Genomic DNA, 27231 nt, shown 5'->3' on the forward strand with positions numbered 1-27231 from the left:
TTTACACTGAGAGAAGCTATGGCCCTGGAAAGCTGGGGATGCATGTGTGCGTGGAGTTGGGAGTGGGGATAACCTTTCTGAAGTGTGATTGTGGTCTCTAAGGCCAGGACATCTTTAGATTTTAGTATGAGCTTTCCATTCACAGTGCAGTTGACCTCAGAGTCTAATTTCTGCATATTGAGGAAGTCTATGTAGATCAGGGGTTCCAACTTATAGACAGAGGGTTTATGAATTGGGGATTCATTTGGTCAGAACTTAAACTGAATCTGGCTGAGAGTTTCCTCACTGTGAGAATGGAAGCCTGGGGGAGGGGGCGCTTCCGGGCTTACAGGAGAAGGGAGGGTGTGTGGAGGGCCCAGAGTTCAATTCTGGGTCTGCTCAGGTGTCCCTCTCATTCATCCTCCGGCCTGACCCCCTCCAAGGCTTCTGCCTCAGTCAGAGGTGTCTAGACCCTACGTTAGCGATTATGTTCGCCTTACTGAATGAGAGTTTCCTTCTGAATGGTCTTGATTTCAATATTTGTTTTTTGTTGTATTTCTTTGTCCAATGAATATTGCAGCCTTTTGATTCTCATTTCCATTAGCACTTGGGCTTTTAATATTTAAGTTGATTGAAAGATACCATGTGCGTTAGGCAAGATCATTGTGGAACCAAATAGAACTTTGGTTCCATTCAGGCCAGAGAACCTGAAGATGTCAGATGAATGCTTTTAAGTTCTCAGGTGCTTTTTCCAATTTCAGGTCAGTTTTGTATGTGTCTCACCCTAAAGTACTTTGACATGTAAAAGGCTATACTATTCCTGAGGTAATTGAACTGCTGTTTTAATGGATGTGAGGGGGGGAAAAATTGAATTTAAATTTTCATAGCTTGAGAAAACACATCAAAGCTTGTGTAAGCCTATGTAAATGCTTGAAATTTGTAGTACATTTCAGGGCTTTATTGCAAACCCCTAATGTATTATATCTGACACATTTCTTCATATATCCTTATTGTGAAATACAGCATAGAGAAAACTGTCATAGTGCCTTTTGTCCTTTTAGTTAGAAAGGGATTTATAAATTTTTATGATCTGCATTTTTATATCATTTAGTGTTTAAATCTTTGAGTGGTTTCTTACATTGAAAAGATTGAGTTAAAATTTAAAAGCAATATTTTATTAATACTAATGATTAATCATAGGTAAATGTGGTATGTATAAATTTCTCTATTTAAAATAAATGATGCATAGGAAGGTAAAAATTTTTTAAGCTTACATCAACAGATAGTTGTTGGTGCCAATTCGATGCCAACAGGTATTCCCAATTTGGGGTGTGGTGAAGAAGGAAACTTTATTCAGTACAACATCTCAGTTGTGATACAGCACAATTATGAAAACAGCACGGCTGTGGAACAGCTCAGTTGTGATACAGCATGGCTGTGAGTTGCTAGTCTTCATTCCTTAATTGGTTTGTTTCTAGTTATCTAGTCTAGATGTTTATCAATTTTACTAATCTCATCAAAGAAGCAGCTTTAAAATTTTTTTTTTTCTCCATTGATTTTTCCATATATTCTTTTATTCTGCTTACATTGGGTTTAGTCATTTTTTTAATTGTATCCTGAGGTATGTGCTTACATTATTGGTTGTAGATCTTTCTTTTTTAAATATATTTATTCAGTGGCCTAAATTTCACTTTAGACACCACTTTTTATGTATCTCATAAAATTGTATAGGTTGTGTTTTTATTTTATTTGGGCTGATGTGGCTGAGTTGGTTGGAGCATCATCCGTACACCAAAAGGCGGCAGGTTTGATTCCCAGTCAGGGCACATACCCAGGTTGCGGGTTCAATCGTAGGTTGGGGCGTGTGCCAGAGGCAACCAATCAGTGCTTCTCTCTTTCTCTCTCTGCCCTTTTTCCTCTTTCCCTCCCTCCCTTCCTTTCTCTAAAATCGGTTTTTAAAAATTTAATTAAATTTAAAAATAAAAAATAATTTTTAATTTTCTTGACTTCTTTTTGGTCTTGTTTATTATTTAGAAGTGTGTTGTTGAATCTCCATATATTTGGGGGTTTTCTGACTATTTTACTGATACAGATTTCTAGACTAATTCCTGTGAGGTCTAAGAGCATATTTTGTATGATTTTGTTCTTTCAAATTTTTAAGGTATACTCTATGTCTCAGGATGTGTTCTGTCTTGGTGAATGTGTATTCTGCTCTTGTTGCATGAAGTATTCCATAAATTACAACTAAATCCAGTTGTTTCATAGTGCTGTTCAGTTCCACCCTGTCCTTTCTGATTTTCTCCCTACTGGAATTTATAATTAATGAAAAGGGTTGTTGAATGCTCCAGCCACAGTAGTAAACTCATGTGTTTCTCCCGCATCTATCAGCTCTTGTCTTGTGTAGTTTGACCTGTGTTGTTATGCACACATACCTAAAAGATTTCTGTGCCTTCTTGGAGACATTATGTAATGTCCCTCTTTATCTCTGGGTTTTCCTTGGTTTGAAATCTTTATTGTTTATAATTCATATGTCTGTCCTTTGATTTCTGTTGGCATCATACATTTTCTCTATCCCTTTACCTTTCATCCATCTGTGTCTTCATATTTAAAGTGTGTTTCTTATAGAGAACATGAAAATGTGGTTTTTTAAAATCTGATATTTCTCTATTGTTCAATTGTATTGAGACAATTGATGATTAAAAGTAGTTATTGATGCATTTGGGTTAATATTTACCAAACCTTTTACTGTTTTCTATTTCTTGCTTTTGTTCTTTGTTACTTTTTGTTTTCAACATTTTTCTACCTTCTTTGGCTTTGGTTGAGGATTTTATCTAATTGGTTTTTTCTCCTCTCTCAGCATATCAGTCACACATTTAACAAAAAAGGAACTCTGTCAGTGATGTCATTTCAGTTTTGATTACACATTTACAACTAACCCATATCCTCTGTCGAATCACGCTGTACCACTTCATTGCTGTGCAAGTACCACCTACCACACTATTCCCAGTTCTCCCATCACTGTCCCTTGTCACATTGTTGTAATTTATTTCCATTACCCATAAACTTATAATACCAAACACATTATTGCTAATATTCTTTAAACAAAGTGTCATGTGTTATATAACAAATACAAAAATTTTTTATCTTCATTTCTTCCTTTTCTAACCTTCCACCTTCATCATTTATTTTTTCTGATGAATTTTTTGACATTTAATTTAAAGTAGCTATACAAATTCCCTTAATTTTTGTCTTAGAAAGTCCTTATTTCTTTTTTATGAAGGATCATTTTCTTTGATACAAAATTCTACATAGTATTTTTTTTTATTTCAAAATGTTCAGTATTTTACTACAATCTGATCTTTCTGGCACAGTTTCTGTAAACAAGTTGATTTTAATTTATCTTTGTTTTTCTATACCTAAGGTTTGTTTTACCTTCTGGCCTCTTTCAATATGTTCTCTTTGTCTTTGATGTTTGTCTAATTTGAATATGATATACGTGGGCATGCATTTTTGGTGTTTTTCATGTTCAGTGTTTTAGAGCTTTCTGGATCTACAGTGTGTCATCTGTCATTAATTTTAGAAGTGTTTGGTAATTATTACTTCACTTTTCTCTCCTGTTTCTTTCTCTTTCCTTTTTTGAGGTATTTTAATCCTTACGTTAAGGACAGTTGTTTTAGTTTTCATGTATATTGTGTTCTGTCATTTTTGTTCTCTACTGTCTTTGCATTAGACTCCAGTGAAATGGATTTTTTTTTCAGTTTAGGCCTTGTTAAGAACAGAATGTTTGGGGCGTTTCTCAAGATACCATTTGTTCTCTTTCCTAACTTTGGAGATACCATTTCCCCTGTGACCTCAAAACTTGGGAGGGATCTAAGAAGAGTAGTTTATGTCATGTGTTTTTTCTTTTTGATGAGATCAAGAATGGCAGCTCTGCCTCTAGAGTGACTTGTCAGGAAAATTTTCCTCCTGAAATTGGTGAATGCAAATTTTGTGTTCTTTTAGAAGGAAGTACTGTTGAATCTTTTGTGTTCTGTAATCATGGCCAAAGTCACCATCAGACCACATGGACTTCAATGAACTCCCTTGAATCTGCAGCTCTTAACCTGTTCTTCTAGGGCAGTGAGGCCCAGGGTACCCTGTTAGGGTTTTACTGGAAAGAGCTTGCCTGGCCTATTCTCTTACTGTGTGTTCTAAAATTTGGCAGGAAACAGCCCTGAACACATGTGTACAGGGATTTCTGGAGTAACTTGTTATGCTTGCTTTCTTGTGTCTGAGCTTTAAGTTCCAAATGACTCTCCAGCCCCATTAAATTGAACAGAGAGAGAAAGAAGAACTGAGTCTGTGATAAATACCACACAAGTTACAAGCAGTGCTTCTCCACAAGTACGTTCACACTGAGCCAGCTGCACCTCATGACTGGTGAAGACCTGGAGGACTTTAGGATGACATGGACAGCTGGCTTTGTTGGAAGTATTTTCACAAGCCTCCTGGATTCACATGTTTGGTGATGGGAACAGAAGGAAAAGTTTTCAGTTTTTCACTGTTTTATTTATTAAAACTTCATGCAGATTTAACCTTCTGGCTTGTGGATTGTTGTAAATGGTGGGAAATAATGAAACAGATGAAATAATTATTTTTGCAAGGAATCAGTGGTCTTAAAATGACAATATATATTTCATCTGTATGGCATTCCTGTTATTTCCCAACATGGTCCAGGATGATGTTACAGAGAAATAAGATGTATTGTAATCACAGTAACAATGTGTAAGTAATTTCCAGGTGTTCAAGGTGGTGTGGACAGAGAATAAGTTTCAGATGATCAAGTCATAAGAATAAATGTTTGAAGACAAGAGAATCATATGTAACCTTCCTATAAATGGAGTCTGGGTGCCCAGTGCTATCAGTTTCACACATCCTACTCTACATATATTTGGGGTGTTTTAGGACTCAGTGGCCTTTGAGGATGTGGTTGTGAACTTCAGTCTGGAGGAGTGGGCTTTACTGGGTCCTTCACAGAAGAAACTCTACAGAGATGTGATGAGGGAAACCATCAGGAACCTGGCCTCCATAGGTAAGGATGACAAAATTCCTTCATTTGTCAATTAGAGAACAAGTGTTTCTTGCTCACCAATATTGTTCTAAGATCTGTAATGTGGAGAGGGAGGATGGTGGTAAATAATCTAGGCATGATCATAGCTGCTCATGGATTTATAATTTAATAATTTTTTAAATTTTAATCCTTTGGAAACATTTTTTGAATCTGCATTTTAGGTAAAAGATGGGAAGAACATGACATTGAAAATCAGTGCAAAAGCCAGAGGAGAAAATTAAGGTGAGTCATACAATAGAAAGCGGTGTCTTATGTGAGAATTCTAATGTGTTGTGAAATTTTAAAAATAGCAAACAAAACAAATAAACCCTTCTTCAAATGTATTTCCTCTTAGAAAAAATTTTAAAAACACCTGTTTCAGTGTAACATACATGTTCATTGTTTTCAAAATACTTCACTTAAAAACAGTATTAATAAACCCTATATATGAATAGCACAGTTTGATAATTGCAAGGGTGAAGTTTTTTTGGAGAGTATTGCGTATATTTGTTTTCAGACAAGACAGAATATTTATACTTTACCTATAAATCATAATAAACATTGTGAGTATAATATAATATCGTTAATAAAGAAATCGTTAATGTGCTGCTCATTTTTTACAGAAATCCGATGGTAGAGAAATTCTGTGAAAGTAAAGGGGTTAGTCAATATGGAGAAAACGTCAACCTTATTTCAAATCTCAATCTGAACAAAAAAGCCACCAGAGTGAAACAACATGAATGCAGAGCATGTGGAAAAGTCTTTGTATTTCGTTCATCACTTAGTAGGCACTACAGATGTCACACTGGACACAAAGCATATGAATTTCAAAAAGATGGGGAGAAGCCATATAAGTGTAAGGAATGTGATAAAGCCTTTAATAATCTAAACTGGTTGGAAAAACATGAAAGAACCCACAATGGAGGGAATCCCTGTGAATGTAAAATATGTGGTAAAGTCTTCAAGTCTTCCAGAAATGTTAAAATACATAGAATAACTCACACTGGAGAGAAACCTTATGAATGTAAAGTATGTAGTACAGCATTTAGGTATCTCAGTGACCTTCGAAGACATGGAAGAACTCACACTGGAGAGAGACCGTATGAATGTAAAATATGTGCTAAAGCCTACAGAGACCACTGGTCTTTTCAAATACACGAAAGAGTTCACACTGGAGAGAAGCCCTATGAATGTAAGAAATGTGGTAAAGCCTACATATCTTACAGGTCCTTAAACAGACACAAAAGTGCTCATACTACAGAGAAATCCCATAAATGTAAAATATGTAGTACAGCATTTAGGTATCTCAGTGATCTTCAAAGACATGAAAGAACTCACACTGGAGAGAAACCCTATAAATGTAAAATATGTAGCAAAGCATTCACTTATTCCAATTCACTTCCAAAACATAAAAAAGTACATACTGGAGAGAAACCCTATGAATGTAAACAATGTGATAAAGCCTACAAACATCACCGTTCCTTAAAAACCCATGAAAGAACTCATACTGGAGAGAAACCCTATGAATGTAAACAATGCAGTAAAATCTTTAGAGATCACCGTTCCTTAAAAACCCATGAAATAATTCACACTACAGAGAAGTCTCATAAATGTAAAATATGTAGTAAAGCATTTAGGTATCTTAGTGATCTTCGAAGACATGAAACAACTCACACTGGAAAGAAACCCTTTGAATGTAAAGAGTGTGGGATAGCCTACAGATATCACAGTTTCTTATCAAGACGCAAAAGGACTCACACTGGAGAGAAACCCTGAGAGAAACCCTGTGAATGTAAACAATGTGGGAAAGTCTACAAAGATCCCAGTTCCTTACAAAGACACGAAAGAGCTCATACTGGAGAGAAACTCTGCAAATATAAGAAAGGTGGAAAGCCTTTATTGAGATCACACAGTCTTTTGAAGACACATGACAATACACACTGAAGAAAAATTATAGAAATGTGCAGAATCTGGGAAAGGCTTCAGTTATATTAGGTTCTATGAAAAGCATGAAAGGGCTCACTAGATTAATATTCTTGAATTTATACAGTATGGGAAAGACGTGAATTGGTCCATATTCTTACATGTAAAAACTCCCACAAAGGAATAAACATGTTAATGTGAGAAAGCTTGGTAAAAATTAATTTATGTACAATGTGTCAGAAAAGTTTCAACATGAGTTATAATTAATGGTGTAAAAATATTGTGTTTCTTGAACCTCTCTTTATAGTGCATCATTGGACTGTGGATTTCTAATTACTTTCAGAAATATATCACATGAGATAATGAGTTTTCTTTAAACAATAGTACATAAGATTGAACAATAATAGTACTTTAAAAAATTTTTAAATTTAAACCTTTAAATAAAAAATATTTTTAGGAGACTTGTGGTAGTAAACACACGATACAATATATAGATGATGTATTGTAGAATTGTATATCTGAGACCTGTATAATTTTATTAACCAGTGTCATCCCAATAAATTCAATTTAAAAAAAGCTGTGGTACATTTACACCATGGAATATTACTCAGTCATAAAAAAGAAGGAATCTTACCTTTTGCTACAGCATGGATGGACCTGGAGAGTATTATGCTAAGTGAAATAAGCCAGTCAGAGGAAGACAAGTATCATATGATTTCGCTTATATGTGAAATCTAATGAACAATATAAACTAACAAGTGGAGACAGATTCATGGATACAGAGAACAGACTTCTCAGGTCGCCAGGCCTGTGAATAAAGCACCCATTAAGATTCGATCCTTGTCTCTACTTGCTGGTTGTGGTAGTGACAGATAGCACAAATGCTGACTTTTCTGGTTTCAAACTTGTGTTAAATAACTATTGGCAAAGGTAGTCTCAGTATCTGAGCACTATTTCCCCAAACACAATGCCAAAGAGTTTTGCAATCCAATCTCTCAGGCATTTTAGAGTTTCCAGATTAATTAACACATCCATCACCTCACATACTTTGTGGTGTGTGTGTGTGGTGATAGTTTAATCCACTGTTTTAGCAAAATTTCAGGGGTACAATTTAGTGTACATATATCAAACCATCATGTCATCTTTATAGACAATTTTATTAGTCAATTATACCTCAATAAAGCTGTGGTTAGACTGAGAAGAGTCCTTGAGCCTAGGCTAGGGCTGTGGGGTTCCAAATTCTCACCGGAGTCAAGCCGCTCTGGGATTCTTAAGGACAGAATGAGTGGGGTAGGGAAGGGATGGATGGAAGGCTTAAGGGTTGCAAGGATCAAGATTAAAACAGGGCCAGATGCCTTTAAGTAGCTCCTAATCAAGGGTCAGAGTGCCATGAGTGGCCTCCCAGCCTTATGTCAAGCCTTTGACTCCTACAGGGCATCAGACCCTGTTGTTCCAGTGTGGTCTGGCCTGGGCCACCCTCAAGTTCTGTACTTGTTACATTTTGAAAACGAACAAAGAATTCTCTCTCTGTGCACGCCTGGGCTCCCTAGTTAACAAAGAGCTGTGCAAAACCAGTAACAAATAGTTCTGTTTAAATGCAAGTAAATATGCGAGGCTGGGTCGGTCAGATTCCTGCCCTCCAGAGGAGGCTGGTTCCTCTGATCCATGACGACTCTCACCGGGGTGTCCCTCGGGCACAAGGAGGTTGGTCTTGTGAACTGTCCAATCAGGGGCGCTGCAAAGCCCTCCCTTCTCACGCAGACCTTTGAGATCCGAGTCCTGTGCCCCTAACGGTCTCTGGGGGCTCCGCGCAGCCTTTGTCACCCTGTGATATGCACTGGTAGGCAGGACTCGGAGACCCAGGAAACCCAGAAATGGTGAGTGTGCGGGCGGGTGCGGAGGCCCGATGGGCTAGTTGGAATCCGCTGGAACAAGAAGTGGCGGGGACTGCCCCTCCGCGGTCACTTCTGGAGTCTGTGGTTCTGAGGCCACTTGGGGGCTCCGCTGGGACCTCGGTCCCCTCCTGTCCCTGCGTGTGGCAGCTGGGCCCAGGCCTGTCTGGGCACCTCCCCAGATTATGGGGTGACCACAGAGAGGGTCGTCGGAGGACACCTGTGACCCTCGTGGGGTGGGCGCTGTGAGGGGTCGTGGGGGGGAGAGGCCGTGGTCCCGGATTCCCCAGTCCCTGCCCGGCACAGACCCGGATCCAGACCTTTCCAGTGTCAAGTGCCTTTCAGGTCCCCGACTCACCCAGGAAAGATTTCAAGGATGAATCCCAGTGAAAACGAAGCAGGCTTTATTCAGGCAGAGAAAAAGAAAGCGGCCAGGGCGTGGGCACCGCTGTGAAAGCACCAAAAAGTACAAGCTGGAGGGGACGCAGGCCAACTGCAGAGTGAGTTTGCGCAGCGGCCAGGTGGTCCTGAGATTTTTATGTTTCCTGGGGTGCGGGGAGGGAGTCGTCTCCAAGCTTTGGGGCCTAAATTCCGACTCCGCCTTCTGGTTGGGAGGGACCTTGTTCCTAACGGGGTGGCGTTTGCCCCCTGGGCTCCCCTTCTATTCGTGGTGTCAGCTTTCATTATGATGATGGTGTGATGAGCTTTGGGGTCGGTTTCTCATCGATGTTTCCTCAGCCTCGGAATGCTCTGGGTCTAGCCAGTGCTGCTTGTTGACCTGCACAACCGCCACAGGGCTTTTCCTGCCCAAAACTGTTTTCTGTTTGATCATGCCGGGAGGTGGGGGCTCCTACTTCTCAGTCCACTTGTGGAAGATTTTCCCCAACTTCTTTCTGCCCCGCTTTACCTCCTACTCCCCCAGGGGGCACCAGTTTGCTCCCAAGTTTTCCAAACGTTAGGGAAGCGGGGTATCAAATCCAGGAACCTGTCCCCCACCATTGAGGGAGGGAGCACTTCCATGCTTACAGGAGAGGGGAGGGTGTGCGGAGCTCCCGGAATTTATTTTTAAGCCTGATCGGGTGTCCCTTTCCTACTTCCCTAGGGACTGTCCCAATCCAGTGGTTCTATCTCAACCGGGGGTTATGTTTTAACTTTCTGAATGTGTGTTTCTTTGTGAACTACAGGGAAGCAGGTTATGTATCTTTTCTATTCTGATATGTGTATTTCTTTTCTTGGATTTCTTTCTCTGTTGAATATTGCAGCCCTTTGATTCTAGTGTCCGTTAGCACCTGGGCGTTTAATATGTAAACTGATTGAGAGATATGCTATAAGCCAAAAAAAAAAAATTGTGGAACTAAATAGTATTTTTTTTATTAGGCAAGAAAGCCTCAAGATGTGAGGTGGGTCAATTTCAGTACTCAGGTGCTTTTTCCATTTTTAGGTCATGATTGATTGTGCCTGTCCCTAGAGTACTTTGACATTTAAAAGGCTACACTAGTCCTAATTTATTTTAATGACCTTGAGGGGAAATAAACTGAATTTGTATTTTTATTGATATGCAGGAAACTTCTCAAAGCTTATGTAAATCTTTGTAATTCTCAGTCCTTTTCAATTGCAAAATCCTAGTGCTTTCCCCCCCCCCCCATTAGAGTTGACATTTTAGTTTCAGTTGTACAACAAAGGGTTTAGACATTTCTATATCTTACAAAATGATCACCCCAATAAATTTTGTACCCATCTGACAATACATAGTTATTACAAATATTATTGACTAAATTCCTTACATTATACTTGACATCCCCACAACTGTTTTGTAACTACCAATTTGTACTTCTTAATCTCTTCTCCCGTTTTTCACTTAACCCCTCTCTCATCTGGCAACCATCAAAATGTTCTTGTATGTTAGTGAAATCATGTGGTATTTGTCTTTTTCTGTCTGACTTATTTCACTTAGCACAATACCCTCTAGGTCTATCTGTGTTGTTGCAGCTGGCAAGATGTAATTCTTTTTTTTTCTTTCTTTTTTTAAAAAAAAATATCTTTATTGATTTCAGAGAGAGGAAAGGAAAAGGAGGGAGAGAAATAGAAACACCACTGATGAGAGAGTCATTGATCGGCTGCCTCCTGCACGCCCCCAACTAGGGATCGAGCCCGCAACCCAGGCATGTGCCCTGACCAGGAATCGAACCCTGATCGCCTGGATCCTAGGTTGATGCTCAACCGCTGAGCCACGCTTGGCTGGGCTGTAATTCTTTTTTTATAGCTGAGTCATATTGCATTGTATATATGCACCACTTTTTCTTTATCTGTTCATCTATTTATGGACACTTAGGTTAATTCCATATCTTGGCTATTGTAAGTAATGCTGCAGTGAGCATATGGATGCATAGTTCTTTCGAATTAGTGTTTTGGGTTTCTCCAGGTAAATACCCAGACGTGGAATTGCTGGGTCCGTCTTTGTCACTTGTTATAGCCTTTGTTTTAAAATAAATTTTTTTCTGGTATAAGTATTGCTACTCCAGCTTTTTGTTGTTGTTTCCATTTTCATGAAATAACTTTTTCCATCACTTTGCTCAGTTTGTGTGTGTCTTTCAATCTGAAGTGAGTCTCTTGTAGACACCATAATTTAGGATCTTGTTTTGTTATGTGTTTAGCCAACTTACGTTTTTTGATTGGAGCATTTAGACCATTTGCACTTAAAGCAGTTGTTGATAGATATTAGTTAATTGCCACTTTATTATTCATGTTTTTTACTTTTTCCTTATTCTTACAGAAGTTCCTTTATCCCTTTAACACTTACTGCTTCATCTAATTATTGATGCTCTGTATACTTCATTTTAGTTGTATTCTTCATTTCTCATGGTTCTTGTTTGTGTTTTTTATCCCCATTTTCATGCTTTCTATCTCTTTGTTGAAGTCTCACTGAGATCGTTGAGCATATTCGTAACTATTGTTTTGAACTCTGAATAAGGAGATTGCTTGTCTCCATTTTGTTTAGTTGTTTTTCTGGAGTTTTGTTCTGTTATTTCTTTCGGGATGTGTTTCTTTGTCTCCTCATTGTGACTGCCTTCCTGTGTTTGTTTCTGTGTGTTAGGTGGACCTGCTGCATCTCCTGTTCTTGGGGAGTGGCCTTATGCAGTAGGTGTCCTGTGGGGCCCCAGTGGTGCAGTCTCCCTGGTCGCCTGAGCTGGATGCTCCATGTGTGTTTCTTGTGTAGGCTGTATCCACCTGCCTGTTACAATTTAGCCTTGATTGCTGTAGGAATATCAGTGGAAAAGACTGACATTTGGGTTGATTGGTTGTGACATCAAGCCATGACTACAGTGGAGGGGCTGACCCTACAAAGCAGGGCTTGCCTTAGCCGGGCTCTGGTGTCTGGTGAGACTGCTCTTTCTGTGTGTCATTTGTGGAGGTGGCTGAGTGGTGCTTTGATATGCTCTGAAGCTGACCAAAGGGTGTTTTGGTTTTGGGCCTTGTGTGGTCTGTGAGAACATGGACCCCTTTCCAAACTCCAACTCCCCCTTCCACCCTATGGGAATATAATAAAGGCCATCTGTAAGTGTGCTGTGGGACCTTGGGAGCCTCGCCAGCTCCTTGATCAAGGAATGGCCAAAAAGAAACTGTTCTTGGATGTGAGCCCGGATTGTAAATAGCTTGTGTTTTGATCTCACACAGCTTGATTGTGAGCACTCCAGCCTGCATGCCCTGTTTGCTTTGTTTTTTATATTCGATATAACCCTGTATTTAGAAAGCCTGTGTTGCAGAGATTTCACCGGCAGGCTACCCCCGTGCACACTTAAGTCCTAATAAAATCATGTCTTTCAGAGTCGGTCCTCCAGGTTATTTCTTTGGAATCAGAAATCAGTATGCTGAGGGCTTCTCAGTCCTCGGCTCTTTGCATAACAGGCCTCTTGGGAGCTGCCTGGGAGAGGCGAAGCTGTGAGCTGAGGCCAACTGCCACTAGTGCTGAGCTTGGGGCTGCTTAGTAAGAGGTATGGGACGTGCTGAGGCCAGATGCTGCTTTTTGAGGGTTTGTGAACCTTTGAGAGATTTTTAAGAAAGTCCACAGCATGAGCCAAGACAAGCCATTTGTATGGAAAATCCCTGGAAGTAGTTTGAGTAGGCTGGCAAGTTGGTGGGACAGAGTCTCAGGGAATCACCAGGGTCAGGGGAACAGTTAGCCAGGTTGATGGAGACTCAGATACGGCACCTGCCTGCACCCGCAGGGGGATGGCTCAGCAAAGGAACAATGGCTTCTTCCAGAGCTGCTGTCTGGGAGAAAGCTGCCCCTCCAGCTCTCACTCTGATGCCAGACGATTCAGTTCCTCCCCATATGCCCCTGGTACTATTTGAGCTGCTGCCTCAGCACTGGAGCTTAGAGCAGTTGAGTTCGTTAGCAAGTAATTTTGTGCAGAAACGCCTTTAAGAGAAACACCTGGGACTCTAGGAGCCCTTCATCTCACTCAGCCACAATCTGTGCTGGTTTTCACAGCCAGAAATTATGGGGACTTTTCTTGCAAGCTTTGGAACCCTCGGCTGGGGAGCCTGCTGTGGGGCTGGGGCTCCCTGCCAATAAGAGGGGACCTCTGCAGCAGAGATATTCCTCCCTAATTTTTGAACACCACACAAGAGTGTGGGACCAGTTTGTTCCACGTCTCTGCCCCTCCTACCAGTCTCAATGTGGCTTCTTCTGTATATTCTTAGTTATAGGAATCTGTTCACGTAAACTTCAGGTGGTTCTCAGCAATGGTCATTCTGCAGCTTAGTAATTTTGAAGTGGTTGTCAGAGGATGTGTGTACTGCTCTTACCTAGGCTCCCATCTTGACCGAAAGCCCCTGGTGCATTATAATATGCTACTCATTTCTGAAAATATCCCAGTGTGATATATAGTGTGGGACAACTTATACCCCTTATCCTTTTAGTTAGAAAGGGATTTATAAGTATTTCATGGTCTCTGGTTTTATATTTGTTAATGTTTAAAGTATTAAATCTTGGAGTGGTTTCCTATGTAGAAAAGTTGAAACTGATTTTTAAAAGCAAAACGTGAATTAAAAATAATGTTAAGCATAGGAAAATATGATATATATAAATTTCTGTGTTTTAATTCAATTATGAATTGGAAGGTTAAAAATATTCCTAAGAAGACTCCCTGAATACCCTCAAATAACCAGGTTTGATCATTTCTTGCTCATCCTGTTAGTGTTTCTTTGTATAAAAACAAGCCAGTCAGTATCAGTGCATATTTGTCTTACCTATGTTTATTCTTATAATGAGTGGTCAGTGTCTCGATATTTGATGTTGACTGCTGACAATTTAAGCCTCACCCGTCCCTTTCCCCCTTGTCCTTACCTGTCAGGCTGATAAGAAAACCCGGAGGCTTCTGCTCTGTGAGCTGCCGCTTGCAGGGTGCCCCTCCTGTGATCCGTGCTGCCCTGTGACACAGCGCTGACTCACTGAACCTGGGTTCTGTACCCAAAGGACTCTTGAGTTGACAGTCTTGGAAATTCCTCATCCTTTGGAAGCTTAGGGTATGGGACTGGAGCCCTCCTTACGGTGGCCTTTGGTTGATGTCTTCGCTGGAACTCTACTGTGTGTTTGGAGTGATGATGTGACTGAGTCTGGGGTCGTCCCAACGTTAGAGGGGGAGTTAGGGCAGCATGAGGATAATTACACCCCATGAATGAGGTGAGCCCGTCAGATGGTCACTTCTTAAAGAGCAGTTTTTTCAGAGTGGACTGATTCCACTCTGCTAAGACCAGAGGGCTCACTAGGGCCCTTTTGTTTATTTTTGTGCTGAGTGAGTGATAAGGTTCCACAGACCTTAACCCACCCCACCCCTCCAGTTAAATTAGTTAGTTTGGCTCAGTGTAAAGGAAACTGTTTTTTAGAGTCACTGTTTCCTTGTTGATTTTTTGTCTGGAAGATCTATCCAGTGAAGTCAGTCGGGTGTTAAAGTCCCCTACTCTGACCGTATTGCTGCTCATCTCTCCCTTGAAGTCCTCCAGCAGTTCTGGGTTTTTTTTCCATCCTGTGTGAGTCTTGTTCTGAGGTGGGTCTCTTGTGGACAACATATATTTGAGTCATGTTTTCTTATCCATTCACCTACTCTGTCTTTTGATTGGATCATTTAATCCATTTATATTTAAGATTATTATTGATAGGCACTTACCTATTGCCATTTTATTTCTTTATGCCTATGTTTCTCTTTCTCTTTCCATTGAAACAAAGAGAGTTTTATTTCTTGCTTCCCAGTCTGTGTACCATTTATTTCTTATTCTTTTCTTATTACATGGCTAGGTCTTCTACTACGTGTTGAATGGGTTTAGTGAGAGAAAACCTTGCCCTGTTCCTAATCTTACCATAAAAGCATCTAGTTTCTCACCATTATGTATAATGTTAGCTACAGGTGTCATGTAGATATTCTTTCTCAAGAAGAAATAGCGTTCCTCTAGTACTAGTTTGTTATTAAAAATGGATATTGGATGGTATCAAGTCCTTTCTCATGTACCTTTTCCCTCCTATTAAATCTGATAGTAGTAGTTTCTATCTTCCTCTTTTCTTAGTTATCTTGACTAAATGTTTATCAATTTTATTAAATTAATTTTTTTAATAGGACCAACTTTTCATTAAAAACACGGAGAGTGTTGTTGTTTTTTCATTTTAAACTTTAAATACTTTATTACATTCTTGTATTGCTTGCATGGTTTCTGAAAAGAGGTATTATTAAATGTTAATATTTTTCTTTATAACTAAGGTGTGCTTCCCCCTCTGTCCTTTTAAAAGTCTCCATCTCTTATTGTTTTCTAGTTTGAATGTGATTTACTTGGTGTGCATTACAGACCAATAAGATATAATGTGGTCACAGTAAAAATGTATGGATAATTTCCAAGTGTTCATCATGCTATTAATTTATGAGGAAGTACGTGTGGGTAGGGAGTAAGTTTCTAATGATGAACTTCATAGAATAAATATTTGAAGATGACAGAATTATATGTGACTTTTATATAAATGGAATATAGGTGTCCAATGCTGTCAGTCTCACACATCCTACTCTACACATACTTGGGGTGTTTTAGGACTCTCTGGCCTTTGAGGATGTGGCTGTGAACTTCAGTCTGGAGGAGTGGGCCTTACTGCATCCTGCACGGAAGAAACTCTACAGAGATGTGATGCAGGAAACTTTCAGGAACCTGGAATCAGTAGGTAAGGATGATGTGTTACCATCACTTTATCAAGCAGAGAGCAAGTGTTTCTTGCTTATTGATGTTTTTCCAAGATTTGGATTGCAGAAAGGTAGGACATTAGTAAATAAACTAGTTATTGTCACAACTAAAAATGGACCTAGAACCTAATAATTTTCTCTAATTTCTAATATTTTGGAGTTTTGGTTTGTTTTTTTTTTCAGTCTGCATTGAAGGGAAAAAATGGGAAGATCATGACATTGAAGATCAGTATAAAAACAGTGGGAGAAAACTAAGGTAAGTCACACAACAAAAAGTAGTGGCTCATGTGGGAATCCTGTTAGGTTATAAAATTTAAAAAGGAGGAAACAAAAGAAATAACCTTTGCTTCAAATTTAGTTATTCTTAGAAAGTTTTTACAAAAAAGACATTCCTATATGTGACATTAAATGGTCATTATCAAAATACTATCTTCAAAACAGTTCACTTCAAAATAGTGTCAATACATTTTACATATTGACTGTTACTTGATAATAGCATGGGTGAAGTCCTCTTGCAGACCATTCCTTATATTCAACTTTAAACAATTCACACAAGGCAGAAAATGTATTAAAAGGTAGTTTAAATACTCAATTAATATAAAATTGTTAATAAAGATACCATTAATACTTACTTCTTATTTTTTACAGAAGTCATATGGTAGAGAAACTCTGTGAAAATAAAGAGGGTAGTCAATGTGAAGACAACCTCAGTCTTATTCAAAATATGAATCTGAACAAGAAAACCACTGGAATAAAACCACAAGAATGTAGTACATATGGAAAAGTCTTTATACATCATTCATCCCTTAACAGGCACATCAGATGTCACACTGGACACAAAAACCATATGAGTATCACAAAAACAGAGAGAAGCCTTATAAATTTAGGAAATGTGATAAAACCTTCAGTTATCTCCAATTTTTTGATAAACATGAAAGAAATCATAGTGTAGAGAAATCCTATGAATGTAAGGAATGTGGGAAATCCTTTAACTATTGCCAGTCTGCAAACATGAATGGACTCACAGTGGAGAGAAACCCTATCAATGTAAACAATGTGGGAAAGCCTTTAGATATCATCAAGCCTTCCAGACACATGAAAGAACTCACACAGGAGAGAGACCCTATGAATGTAAGCAATGTGGTAAAGCTCCCAGTTCTAGTTCCTATCGAAGTCATGAAAGAACTCATACTGGGGAGAAACCTTATGAATGTAAGGTATGTGGGAAAGCCTTCTCCCATAACCAAACCTTAAAAGTACTCATGAGACAGCACACTGGAGAAAAACCCTATGAATGTAAACAGTGTGGTAAAGCCTGTAGATACAAATATACTTTCCAAACACATGAAAGAACTCACACAGGAGAGAAACAGTATGAATGTAAGCAATGTGGTAAAGCCCTCAGTAGCCCTAGTTCTCTTCAAAAGCATAAAGGAATTCATACTGGAGAGAAACCTTATGAATGTAAGGAGTGTGAGAAAGCCTTTGGTGAGCTGTCATGCCTTCAAGTACACATGATCACTCACGCTGGAGAAGGACCTTATAAATGTAAGAAATGTGAGAGCATTTCTTTCTCCCAGTTCATTTCGGGTACATGAAAGGACTCACACAGAGAGAAACCCAGTGAATGTAAACAATGTAGTAAAGCCTTTAGTTATTACTCTTCCTTTCAGTTTACATGAAAGGACTCATACTGGAGAGAAACCCTATAAATGCAAGTGTGGGAGAGCCTTCTCCCAAGACCAAACCTTAAAAAAACATGAGACTGCACCCTGGAGAGAAACCCCATGAATATCAACAATCTGGTAAAGCCTGCAAACATGACAGTTCCTTTGAAACACATGAAAGAGTTCATACTGGAGAGAAATCCCATGAATGTCAGGAATGTGGGAAAGCCTTCTTCCATAAACAAATGTTAAAAATACACAAGAGACTGCACACTGGAAGGAAACCCTATGAATGTGTACAGTGTGGTAAAGTCTTTATGCATTCCTCTTCCTTCCAAAAACACGAAAGAAGTCATATGAGATACCCTATGAATATAAGTAGTGTGGTAAAGCCTACAGAGATTACAGTTGCCTAGAACATGCAGAAGAACCCATATATGAGAGAAGCCTTATGAATGTAAGAGTTGCAAAAGCTTCAGATGTTATCAAAGTTTTTGAAGCCATGAAAGAAATTACAGAGGACAGAAACCCTATGGAGTAAGCAGTGTGGTAGAGCTATTTCTTATTTAGGTTTTGAAATACACAAAAGCACTCACACTGGAGAGAAATTCTATGAATACAAATATTCTGGTAAAGCCTTCATTTGTCACACAACTATTTGAAGACATGAGAGTGCACAATGGAGAGATGTCATATAAATGTAAGAAATATGGAAAGACTCTAGTCATCCCAGTTCTTTCCAAAGGCATGAAAGGACTGACTGGGTAAAACTTCTTGAGTGTAAACTGTATGGGAAAGATGTCAGTTGGTCCACATCTTTACATGTGTGAACTCCCACCAAAAAGAAATATAAACGTAAGTAACATGAGAAAGCTTGATAGAAATTAATTCATCTATAATGTTCCAGAAAACTTTCAACATGAGAGAGTTGTTAATAAAGTTGTAAATATACTGTGTCTATCAACCCTCTGTTTTAAAGTACATTATTGCAGTGTGGATTTCTAACTGCTTTCAAAAGTGAATATAGAGGTGAGCTAATTCAAGTTATCTCAACAATAGTACCTAAGATTAATAGGTAGTGCTTTTTTCTTAAAACAGTTAATATTTTTTCCTCTTATGTTGAAGCTTGTTGGATCCATGGATAAATTGAAGTGCATTTCTAAAATGCAGTTAGGTTTAATTTTTAAATAGTGTTTTATTTGTTGTGTGTTAAGGGACCACTAAAATATGGCTCCTTAACAGTGTGGTATTTGATGGAGTTTTCCTACTAGTCTTATGACAGTTCTTGGATAGCCCTAGTTCATTATATACATTCTACTTTTCTTACTAACAAAGCTCCTTTTTTAGATGACAAGTATAAGAGCCTTTTTCTATTTTCCATATGTATAAACAGTTGTAATTGTTTTTGTATGACAGGTTTATGAAAGAATATATTTTTATGTGAGTTACTATTTTTATATCTGGGCCTTTGCTTTTTCTCTTCTGATTGTTATTTGTTGAACAGACTTTGATTTAAGAAGATGGAGCTGTGATAGAGCAACAAAATCTAGAGCTGGAGACATTCCCCTGAGGGTAATGTTATGAACTATGTTTTCCCGAGCCCATGACCTTTATGGTCCATCTTAGAATTCACCAGTAGTCTCACTTGCATAAGATTGGGGAGGGAAAGGGGAAGAAGGCATTAGTCATATTTTGGAGCAACCATACAGAGAGAGAGATACATAGGAGCTTTGGGGACACTATCTTCTAGCCCATTGTCACAATTCTTTGCACTTCCAATTCAAGACTATCCTTAAGCCCGGCCGGGCGTGGCTCAGCGGTTGAGCGTCGACCTAGGATCCAGGCAATCGGGGTTCGATTCCCGGTCAGGGCACATGCCCAGTTACAGGTTTGATCAATGACTCATCATTGATGTTTCTATCTCTCTCTCTCCCTCTCCCTTCCTCTCTCTCAAATCAATAAAGATATATTAAAAAAAAAAAAAAAAAGACTATCCTCAAAACCAACAACAACTATTTGATTTCCATTTTTGAGAGATGTAGGTTTCCACCAATGTCTTCAGAAGATCCACATCAAAAACCCATCAGTGTGGATTTTTCTGAAAGCTCTCTTATGTTTACCAGGAAACTAAATCAGGTATTTGGCCTTGGGAGTATTGTCTGATTCTTCTCTTCTCTAGATTATATCCGAATAGGGTATAATTTGTATAGGAAACACCTTATGTGGTTAACAGAGCTAGTGAGTATGCTTTCCTGATTGCCCATGACATCTGCAATGGTACCATCAAAAAGAGCAACATGGGAGGAGCTGGGTCATCAGGACTTCTTATTCCTGGTTAAACTGGCAGTGTATGTTTACTGATATGTGTGAAGTCCCTGGGGGTTCTCACTGCCAGCTCACAAAGGGTTCCAATTTGTGGCCTGCAATATTACCCCCAAGCTAGACAGTTATCCTATCCTTAAAAGCCTGGAAACCTGGCATTAACCTGTCTTCCTATGGATGAAAGTCCTTTCAGGTATCAGTTTCTAGTTTCATCCATATTGAGTATTCACTCTGGCAAGTAATTTTCCTCCACAATTAGCTTATCTAGAATTTCCAAAAATTCTTCAGCTGCCTTTACATCATCACTCACAGACTCACCATTCACTTTCACATTATGTGGGTAGAATATTCTGTAGGAAATGGCTGGGGACACCACAGGACATGGTCAGGGAAGCCTCTTAGGAGAGATGACAGATGCCCTCAGTATCAGAAGAGCTTCAATGAGACAGATGTGGTAGAACCAGCTGCTTCCTGCTACTGGGTGGTGGATGTTAGTGAGGCCAACTGTGTGGTTCACCCTAATGAAGAACTCTCTAACAGTGAAGTCCAACCAACACCCCACTGACTTCACTGGATAGGTCTTCCAGACAAAAAACTCAACAAGGGAACAGTGACCCTAAATGACACTCGATCAGATGGATTTAATTGACATTTACCAAACATTCCATCCCAAAGCTGCAAAATATACATTCATCTCAAGTGCACACAGGACATTCTCAAAGATAGACCACATGTTAGGATACAAAACAAGTCTCTACAAGTTCAAGAAAATTGGAATCAGATCAAGCATCTTCTCAGATCACAATGGCATGAAATTAGAAATCAACTACAATAAAACCCTAAAAAACATTCAAGACATGGAGGCTATATACTATGTTATTAAACAATGAATCAGTTACCAAAGAGAGCAAGGAAGAAATAAAAAACTCCCTGGATGCAAATCAAAATGAACGCACAACAACCCCAAATCTATGGGGCACAATGAAAGCAGCCCTGAGAGGGAAGTTCATAGCACTATAGGCCTACTTCAAAAAACAATAAACTATCTAACCCTACAATTTAAAAACTTAGAAAGAGAACAAGAAATGCCCAGAGTAAGTAGAAGGAGAGAAAAATAAGGATCAGAGCAGAAATAAGAGACTAAAAAATAAAAATAAAAAATAAAAAAAATACAAAAGATCAATGAAACCAAGAGCTGGTTCTTTGAAAATATAAACAAGATTGATGAATCTTTAGCTAGACTCATCAAGAAACAGAGAACGCCCAAATAAACAAAATCAGAAATGAAATAGGTGAAGTAACAACTGATCCAACAGAAGTACAAAGGATTGTAAAAAAAAAAATACTACGAACAACTATACACCACCAAGCTGGACAACCTGAATGAAATGGACAAATTCCTAGGAAAATACAACTTTCCAAAACTCAATATGAAAGAGTTAGAAAACCTGAATAGGCCAATAACTACCGATGAAGTTGAAGCAGTAATAAAAAAAAAACTCCCAGCATGCAAAAGCCCTAGTCTGATGGCTTCACAGGGGAGTTTTACCAAACAATCAAAGAAGAACTAACACCTACTCTTCTCAAACTATTCCAAAAAATCCAAGAGAAAGGAACACTTTCAAGCTCTTTTTATAAGGCCAGCATTAGTCTAATTCCAATACCAGATAAAGACACTACAAAGAAAGAGAATTATAGACCAACATCCCTGATAAACATAGATGCTAAAATCCTCAACAAAATATTAGCAAATTGGATCCAGCAATATATTAAAAAGATCATACATCATGAGCAAGTGGTATTTATTCCAGGGATGCAAGGCTGGTACAATATTCACAAATCAATAAATGTGATACATCACATAAACAAGATGAAAAACAAAAATCACATGATCATATCAGTAGAAGCAGAAAGCATTTGACAAAATCCAACACTCATTTCTGATAAAAAACTCTCAACAAAGTGGGACTAGAGGGATCATACCTCAGCATAATAAAGGCCATAATAAAGGCCATATCTAACAAATCTACAGCCAATATCATATTCAATGGGCAAAAACTAAAAGCATTTCCCCCAAGAACAGGAACAAGACAGGGGTGTCCACTTTCACCACTCTTATTCAACATAGTACTGGAAGTCTTAGCCACAGCAATCAAACAAGAAGAAAACATAAAAGGCATCAAAATTGGAAAGGAGGAAGTGAAACTGTCATAATTTGCAGAAGACATGATATTGTACATAGAAAATCCTAAAGACTCCACCAAAAAACAACTAGATTTAATAAATGAATTTGGGAAAGTAGCAGGATAAAAAATTAACACCCAGAAATCTATGGCATGTTAATGCACCAATAATACATGCTGAGAAAGAGAAACTAAAAAAGCAATCCCATTTACCATTGCAATAAAAAATTAAGATACTTAGGAATAAACTTAACCAAGGAGGTAAAAGACCTATTCTCAGAAAACTACAGGACATTGCAAAAGAGATAGAAAATATAAACAAGTGGAAGAATATACTGTGTTTATGGACTGGAAGAATTTATCATTAAAATGTCTATACTCCCCAAAGCAATCTATAATTTCAATGCAATCTCTATTAAAATACCAACAGCATATTTCACAGATTTAGAACAAACACTTTAAAATTTATATGGAACTAAAAAAGGCCCAGAATTGCCATGACAATCTTGAGAAAGAAGAATAAAGTTGGAGGGATCACAATACTAGATATCAAGTTATACTACAAAGCCACTGTAATCAGAACAGCCTGGTACTGGCACAAGAACAGATATATAGATCAGTAGAACAGAACAGAGAACCCAGAAACCTACCCAAACCATTACTCTCAATTACTACTTGACAAAGGAGAAAAGAACATACAATGGAGTAAAGACGACCTCGTCAATAAATGGTGTTGGGAAAATTGGACAGGTACATGCAAAAAAATGAAACTAGACCACCAACTTATACCATACACAAGGATAAACTCAAAATGGATAAAAAAACTTAAATGTAAGATGTGAAACCATAAAAATCCTAGAAGAAACATAGGCAGCAAAATCTCAGACATCTCTCGTAGCAAAATGTTTGCCAATACATCTCCTAGGAAAAGAGAAACAAAGGAGAAAATAAACAAATGGGACTACATCAAAATAAAAAGCTTCTGCACAGCAAAAGAAACCATTAACAAAATGAAAAGGGAGCCCACTATATGGGAGAACACATCTGATAAAGGATTAATACCCAAAATATATAAGGAACTCATACAACTTAACAAAAGGAAGACAATCCAATTAAAAATATGGCGAAGGACCTAAATAGACACTTATCCAAAGAGGACATACAGATGGCCAAGAGACACATGAAAACATGCTCAAAGTCTCTAATCATCAAAGAGATGCAAATTAAAACAACAATGAGATATCACCTCACACCTGTCAGAATTGCTACCATCAACAAATCAACAAAGGACAAGTGCTGGCAAGGATGTGGAGAAAAGGGAACCCTAGTACACTACTGGTGGGAACGCAGACTGGTGTAGTCACTAAGGAAAACAGTGTGGAGTTTCCTCAAAAAATTAAAAAATCAAACTGCCATTTGACTCAGTGATCCCACTTCTAGGAATATATCCTAAGAAACCCAAAACACCAATCAGAAAGAACTTATGCACCTCTATGTTCATAGAAGCACAATTTATAATAGCTAAGATCTGGAAACAGCTCAAGTGCCCATCAGTAGATGAGTGGATAAAAAAGCTGTGGTATATTTACACCATAGAATATTATGCAGGTGTAAAAAAGAAGGATCCCTTACCCTATAAGACAGCATGTAGGGACATGGAGAGTATTGTGCTAAGTGAAACAAGCCAGTCAGAGAAAGAAATTATCACATAATCTCACTCGTATGCAGAATATAATGAACAAAATAAACTGATGAACAAAATAGATCCAGAGACATAGAAGCATGGAACAGACTGAGGGATCTCAGAGGGAAGGCAGGGGTGGGAAGAGATCAATCAAGAGGGCACAGGCACACTTGTCCCTACTCAGACCTGGGTGCTGCACCTCTAATCAGGACCCTGCACCCTTTATGCTGCAGGAATGGCTCTGGTGACTCCAAACCTCATGGATGGGGAGACAGAAGGTGCGGGGTCATTCTTACCTTTACACGTGTTCTGACTCTCAGTACTGAAATTTGCTGCCCCAGAAACAAGCTCATATCCTGGGCTGCATGTACAGTAGTAGCCCCCCTCTGTGTTCTTGCAGTCTGTGAATTTTCCACAGGACACTTTTGAGGATGGTCTACATTCGTTGATGTCTGGAACAAAACGAGGTAAAGAGTCACCTCCCAAAGGCATGAGTGCCCTCAGGGCAGACAGCCTCGTGTCCTACTAGCATGGAGCCTGATGCATAATCAGTGTCTTCTGGGAAAGAATTAGACTCTCGGGCAACACTGCTGCGGCTGGGCTGTGGCTGGAGTAAGCCATTCCTGAAACCCACTCAGTCAGCTCTGCTCTTCTCAGCTTTCTGCCTGTCACCCTGGATTTGGATACAGGAGGAAGTGCTGAAGTGGTGGGTGGGTCCACATCTCCCTCCCCAGTCCTGGAAGGGCAAACTGAGGCACAGATTCCAGACTCCTGGAGACCAAGCTCCTCTCTCTACGAAGCTTCTCATTTTTCACCTTCATATCTTTTTCTTCCTCTTTTCTCTGTCCTGATGATGGTCTGAGAACAAAGGCCGAGGACCCCAACCACCATCATGTCTCCATGTGCCCCTCCACCACCCCAACCTCTGTACCATCACAACTAAATATATAAAAAATTTCTTGGTGGACTTTAACAGGGAGATCGACAGCAACACAATCATAGAGGGGGACTTTAACACCCCACTGTCAGCATTGGACGGATCAAGAGAAAAAATCAACAGGGAAACACAGACCTTAAATGACACACTTGATCTAATGGATTTAATTAATATTTACAGAACATTTCATCCCAAAGCAGCAGAATACATATTCTTCTCAAGTGCACATGGAACATTCTTAAAAACAGACCACATGTTAGGGCACAAAGCAAGTCTCTACAAGTTCAAGAAGATTGAAATCATATCAAGCATCTTCTCAGACCACAATGTCATGAAACTAGAAATCAACCACTATTACAAAACTCAAAAATATTCAAACACATGGAGGCTAAATAGCATGTTATTAAACAATGAATTGGTTACCAATGAGATCAAGGAAGAAATCAAAAATTTCCTGGAAAAAAATGAAAATGAACAGACAACAACCCCAAATCTGTGGGACACAGTGAAAGCAGTCCTGAGAGAAAAGTTATAGCATTATAGGCATACCTCAAGATACAAGAAAAAGCTCTAATAAACCATCTAACGCACAACTAAAAGTATTAGAAAGAGAACAGCAAGAAAAGCCCTGAGGAAGTAAAAGGAAGGAAATAATAAAGATCAGAGCAGAAATTAATGACATAGAGACAAAAAAAAAAAAATCAATGAAACCAAGAGCTGGTTGTTTGAAAAGATAAATAAGATTGATGAACCTTTAGTTAGACTCACTAAGAAACAAAGAGAGAGGACCTAAATAAATAAAATCAGAAATGAAAGAGGCAATATAACAACTGACCCAACAGAAATACAAGTGATTGTAAGAAAATACTATGAGCAACTAGATGCCAACAAACTGGACAACCTGGGTGAAATGGACAAATTCTTAGAAGCATACAATCCTCCAAAGCTGAATCAGGAAGGATCAGAAAACCTGAATAGGCTGATAACAGCTAATGAAATTGAAGCAGTAATCAAAAGACTCCCAGCAAACAAAAGTCTGGGATGAGATGGATTTACAGGCGAGTTTTACCAAACATTCAAAGAAGAATTAACACCTGTCCTCCTCAAACTATTCCAGAAAATTCAAGAGGAGAGAAAACTCCCAAGCTCTTTTTATGAGGCCAGTGTCAAAACCATATAAAGACACTATAAAGAAAGAAAATTACATATCCCTGATGAACATAGGTGCTCAAATCCTCACTAAAATACTAGCAAACTGGATCCAGCAATACATTAAAAAGATCATACACCACCACCAAGTGGGATTTATTCCGGGGATGCAAAGCTGGTATGATATTCACAAATCGATAAATGTGATACATCACATAAACAAAATGAAGGACAAAAATCATGATCTTATCAACATATGCAGAAAAAGCATTTGACAAAATCCAGCACCGATTTCTGATAAAAACTCTCAGCAAAGTGGGAATAGAGGGATCATACCTTAACATAAATAAAGGCCATATATGACAGACCTACAGCCAACATCATACTCATGTGGCTGCACATGAAACTTTGTGTGTTGGCCCTTTAAGAGGGTGTCTGCCTTTCCAGCTGTTTCTCCCTGGCAGACAGAAACCCAGGTGCCTTTCACAGCCAGATGTTATGTGGGAACCTTTCCCATTTCTGGTGCTCTGGGCTGGGAAGCCCAGCCTGGGGTTTAAGCCCCAGAATTCTCAGTGGGAACCCCCACACACAGCTGAGATATCCCTCCAGACCTTCAGCTGCTGCCTGTGGGAGTCTAGCCAGCCCTCTTGTGCCTCTGCACTTTCTACCCAGTCTCTGTGCAGTCTCCACTTTAGGTCCTTAGTTATGAGGGTGCTCTCCAGCTTGTCTTCAGTTGCAGTTGATTATTCAGGATCCCTTTCTCCATCTTTAAAGTCAGCAGCATAGCATTTTAAAATCTTGCTCTGATACCAACTATATATTTTCCTTCCTCTTCCACATTCAGAGGACTATGGCAATTACATTAGCCTCACCTATGTAATTATTACCAATCATATCTTAATTATAGTTTACATACAACATTATATTAGTTTCAGGTGTATAACATAGTGATTTAATATTTATATACCTTACAAAGTGATCACTACAATAAGTCTAGTAACCATGTCTCCCACACATAATTATTACAGCATTATTGACTCTCTTCCCTATGCCATATATTGTAGCCCCACGACTTATTTTACAACTGGATCTTTATACTTTTTAATTCCCTTCCTCTTGTCCCCTCACTCCACACCCACTCCTCTCTAGCAACCATCAGTTCTCTGTACCTATGAATTTGTTT

General features: G+C 38.9%; 1 protein-coding gene and 1 pseudogene across 2 annotated transcripts; both read left to right on the forward strand.

Moving 5' to 3' along the window:
• The first annotated feature begins 89 nt into the window (after positions 1-89).
• On the forward strand, positions 90-8024 carry LOC107533254 (uncharacterized). The gene is given in 3 exon segments (XM_016207855.2): positions 90-5050; positions 5251-5311; positions 5692-8024. Coding segments are annotated over 3 exon segments (1416 nt in total). The 5' UTR covers positions 90-5016; the 3' UTR covers positions 7013-8024.
• A 6536-nt stretch (positions 8025-14560) lies between these two features.
• On the forward strand, positions 14561-18768 carry LOC107533255 (uncharacterized; annotated as a pseudogene). Its single transcript, XR_015714380.1, has 4 exons — positions 14561-14569; positions 15961-16087; positions 16290-16362; positions 16755-18768. The product of XR_015714380.1 is annotated as an uncharacterized LOC107533255 (transcript).
• Positions 18769-27231: the final 8463 nt, after the last annotated feature.

This window comes from Miniopterus natalensis, chromosome 4 (genome assembly GCF_054644295.1).
Source record: "Miniopterus natalensis isolate mMinNat1 chromosome 4, mMinNat1.hap1, whole genome shotgun sequence".
Classification (NCBI taxonomy): Eukaryota; Metazoa; Chordata; class Mammalia; order Chiroptera; family Miniopteridae; genus Miniopterus; species Miniopterus natalensis.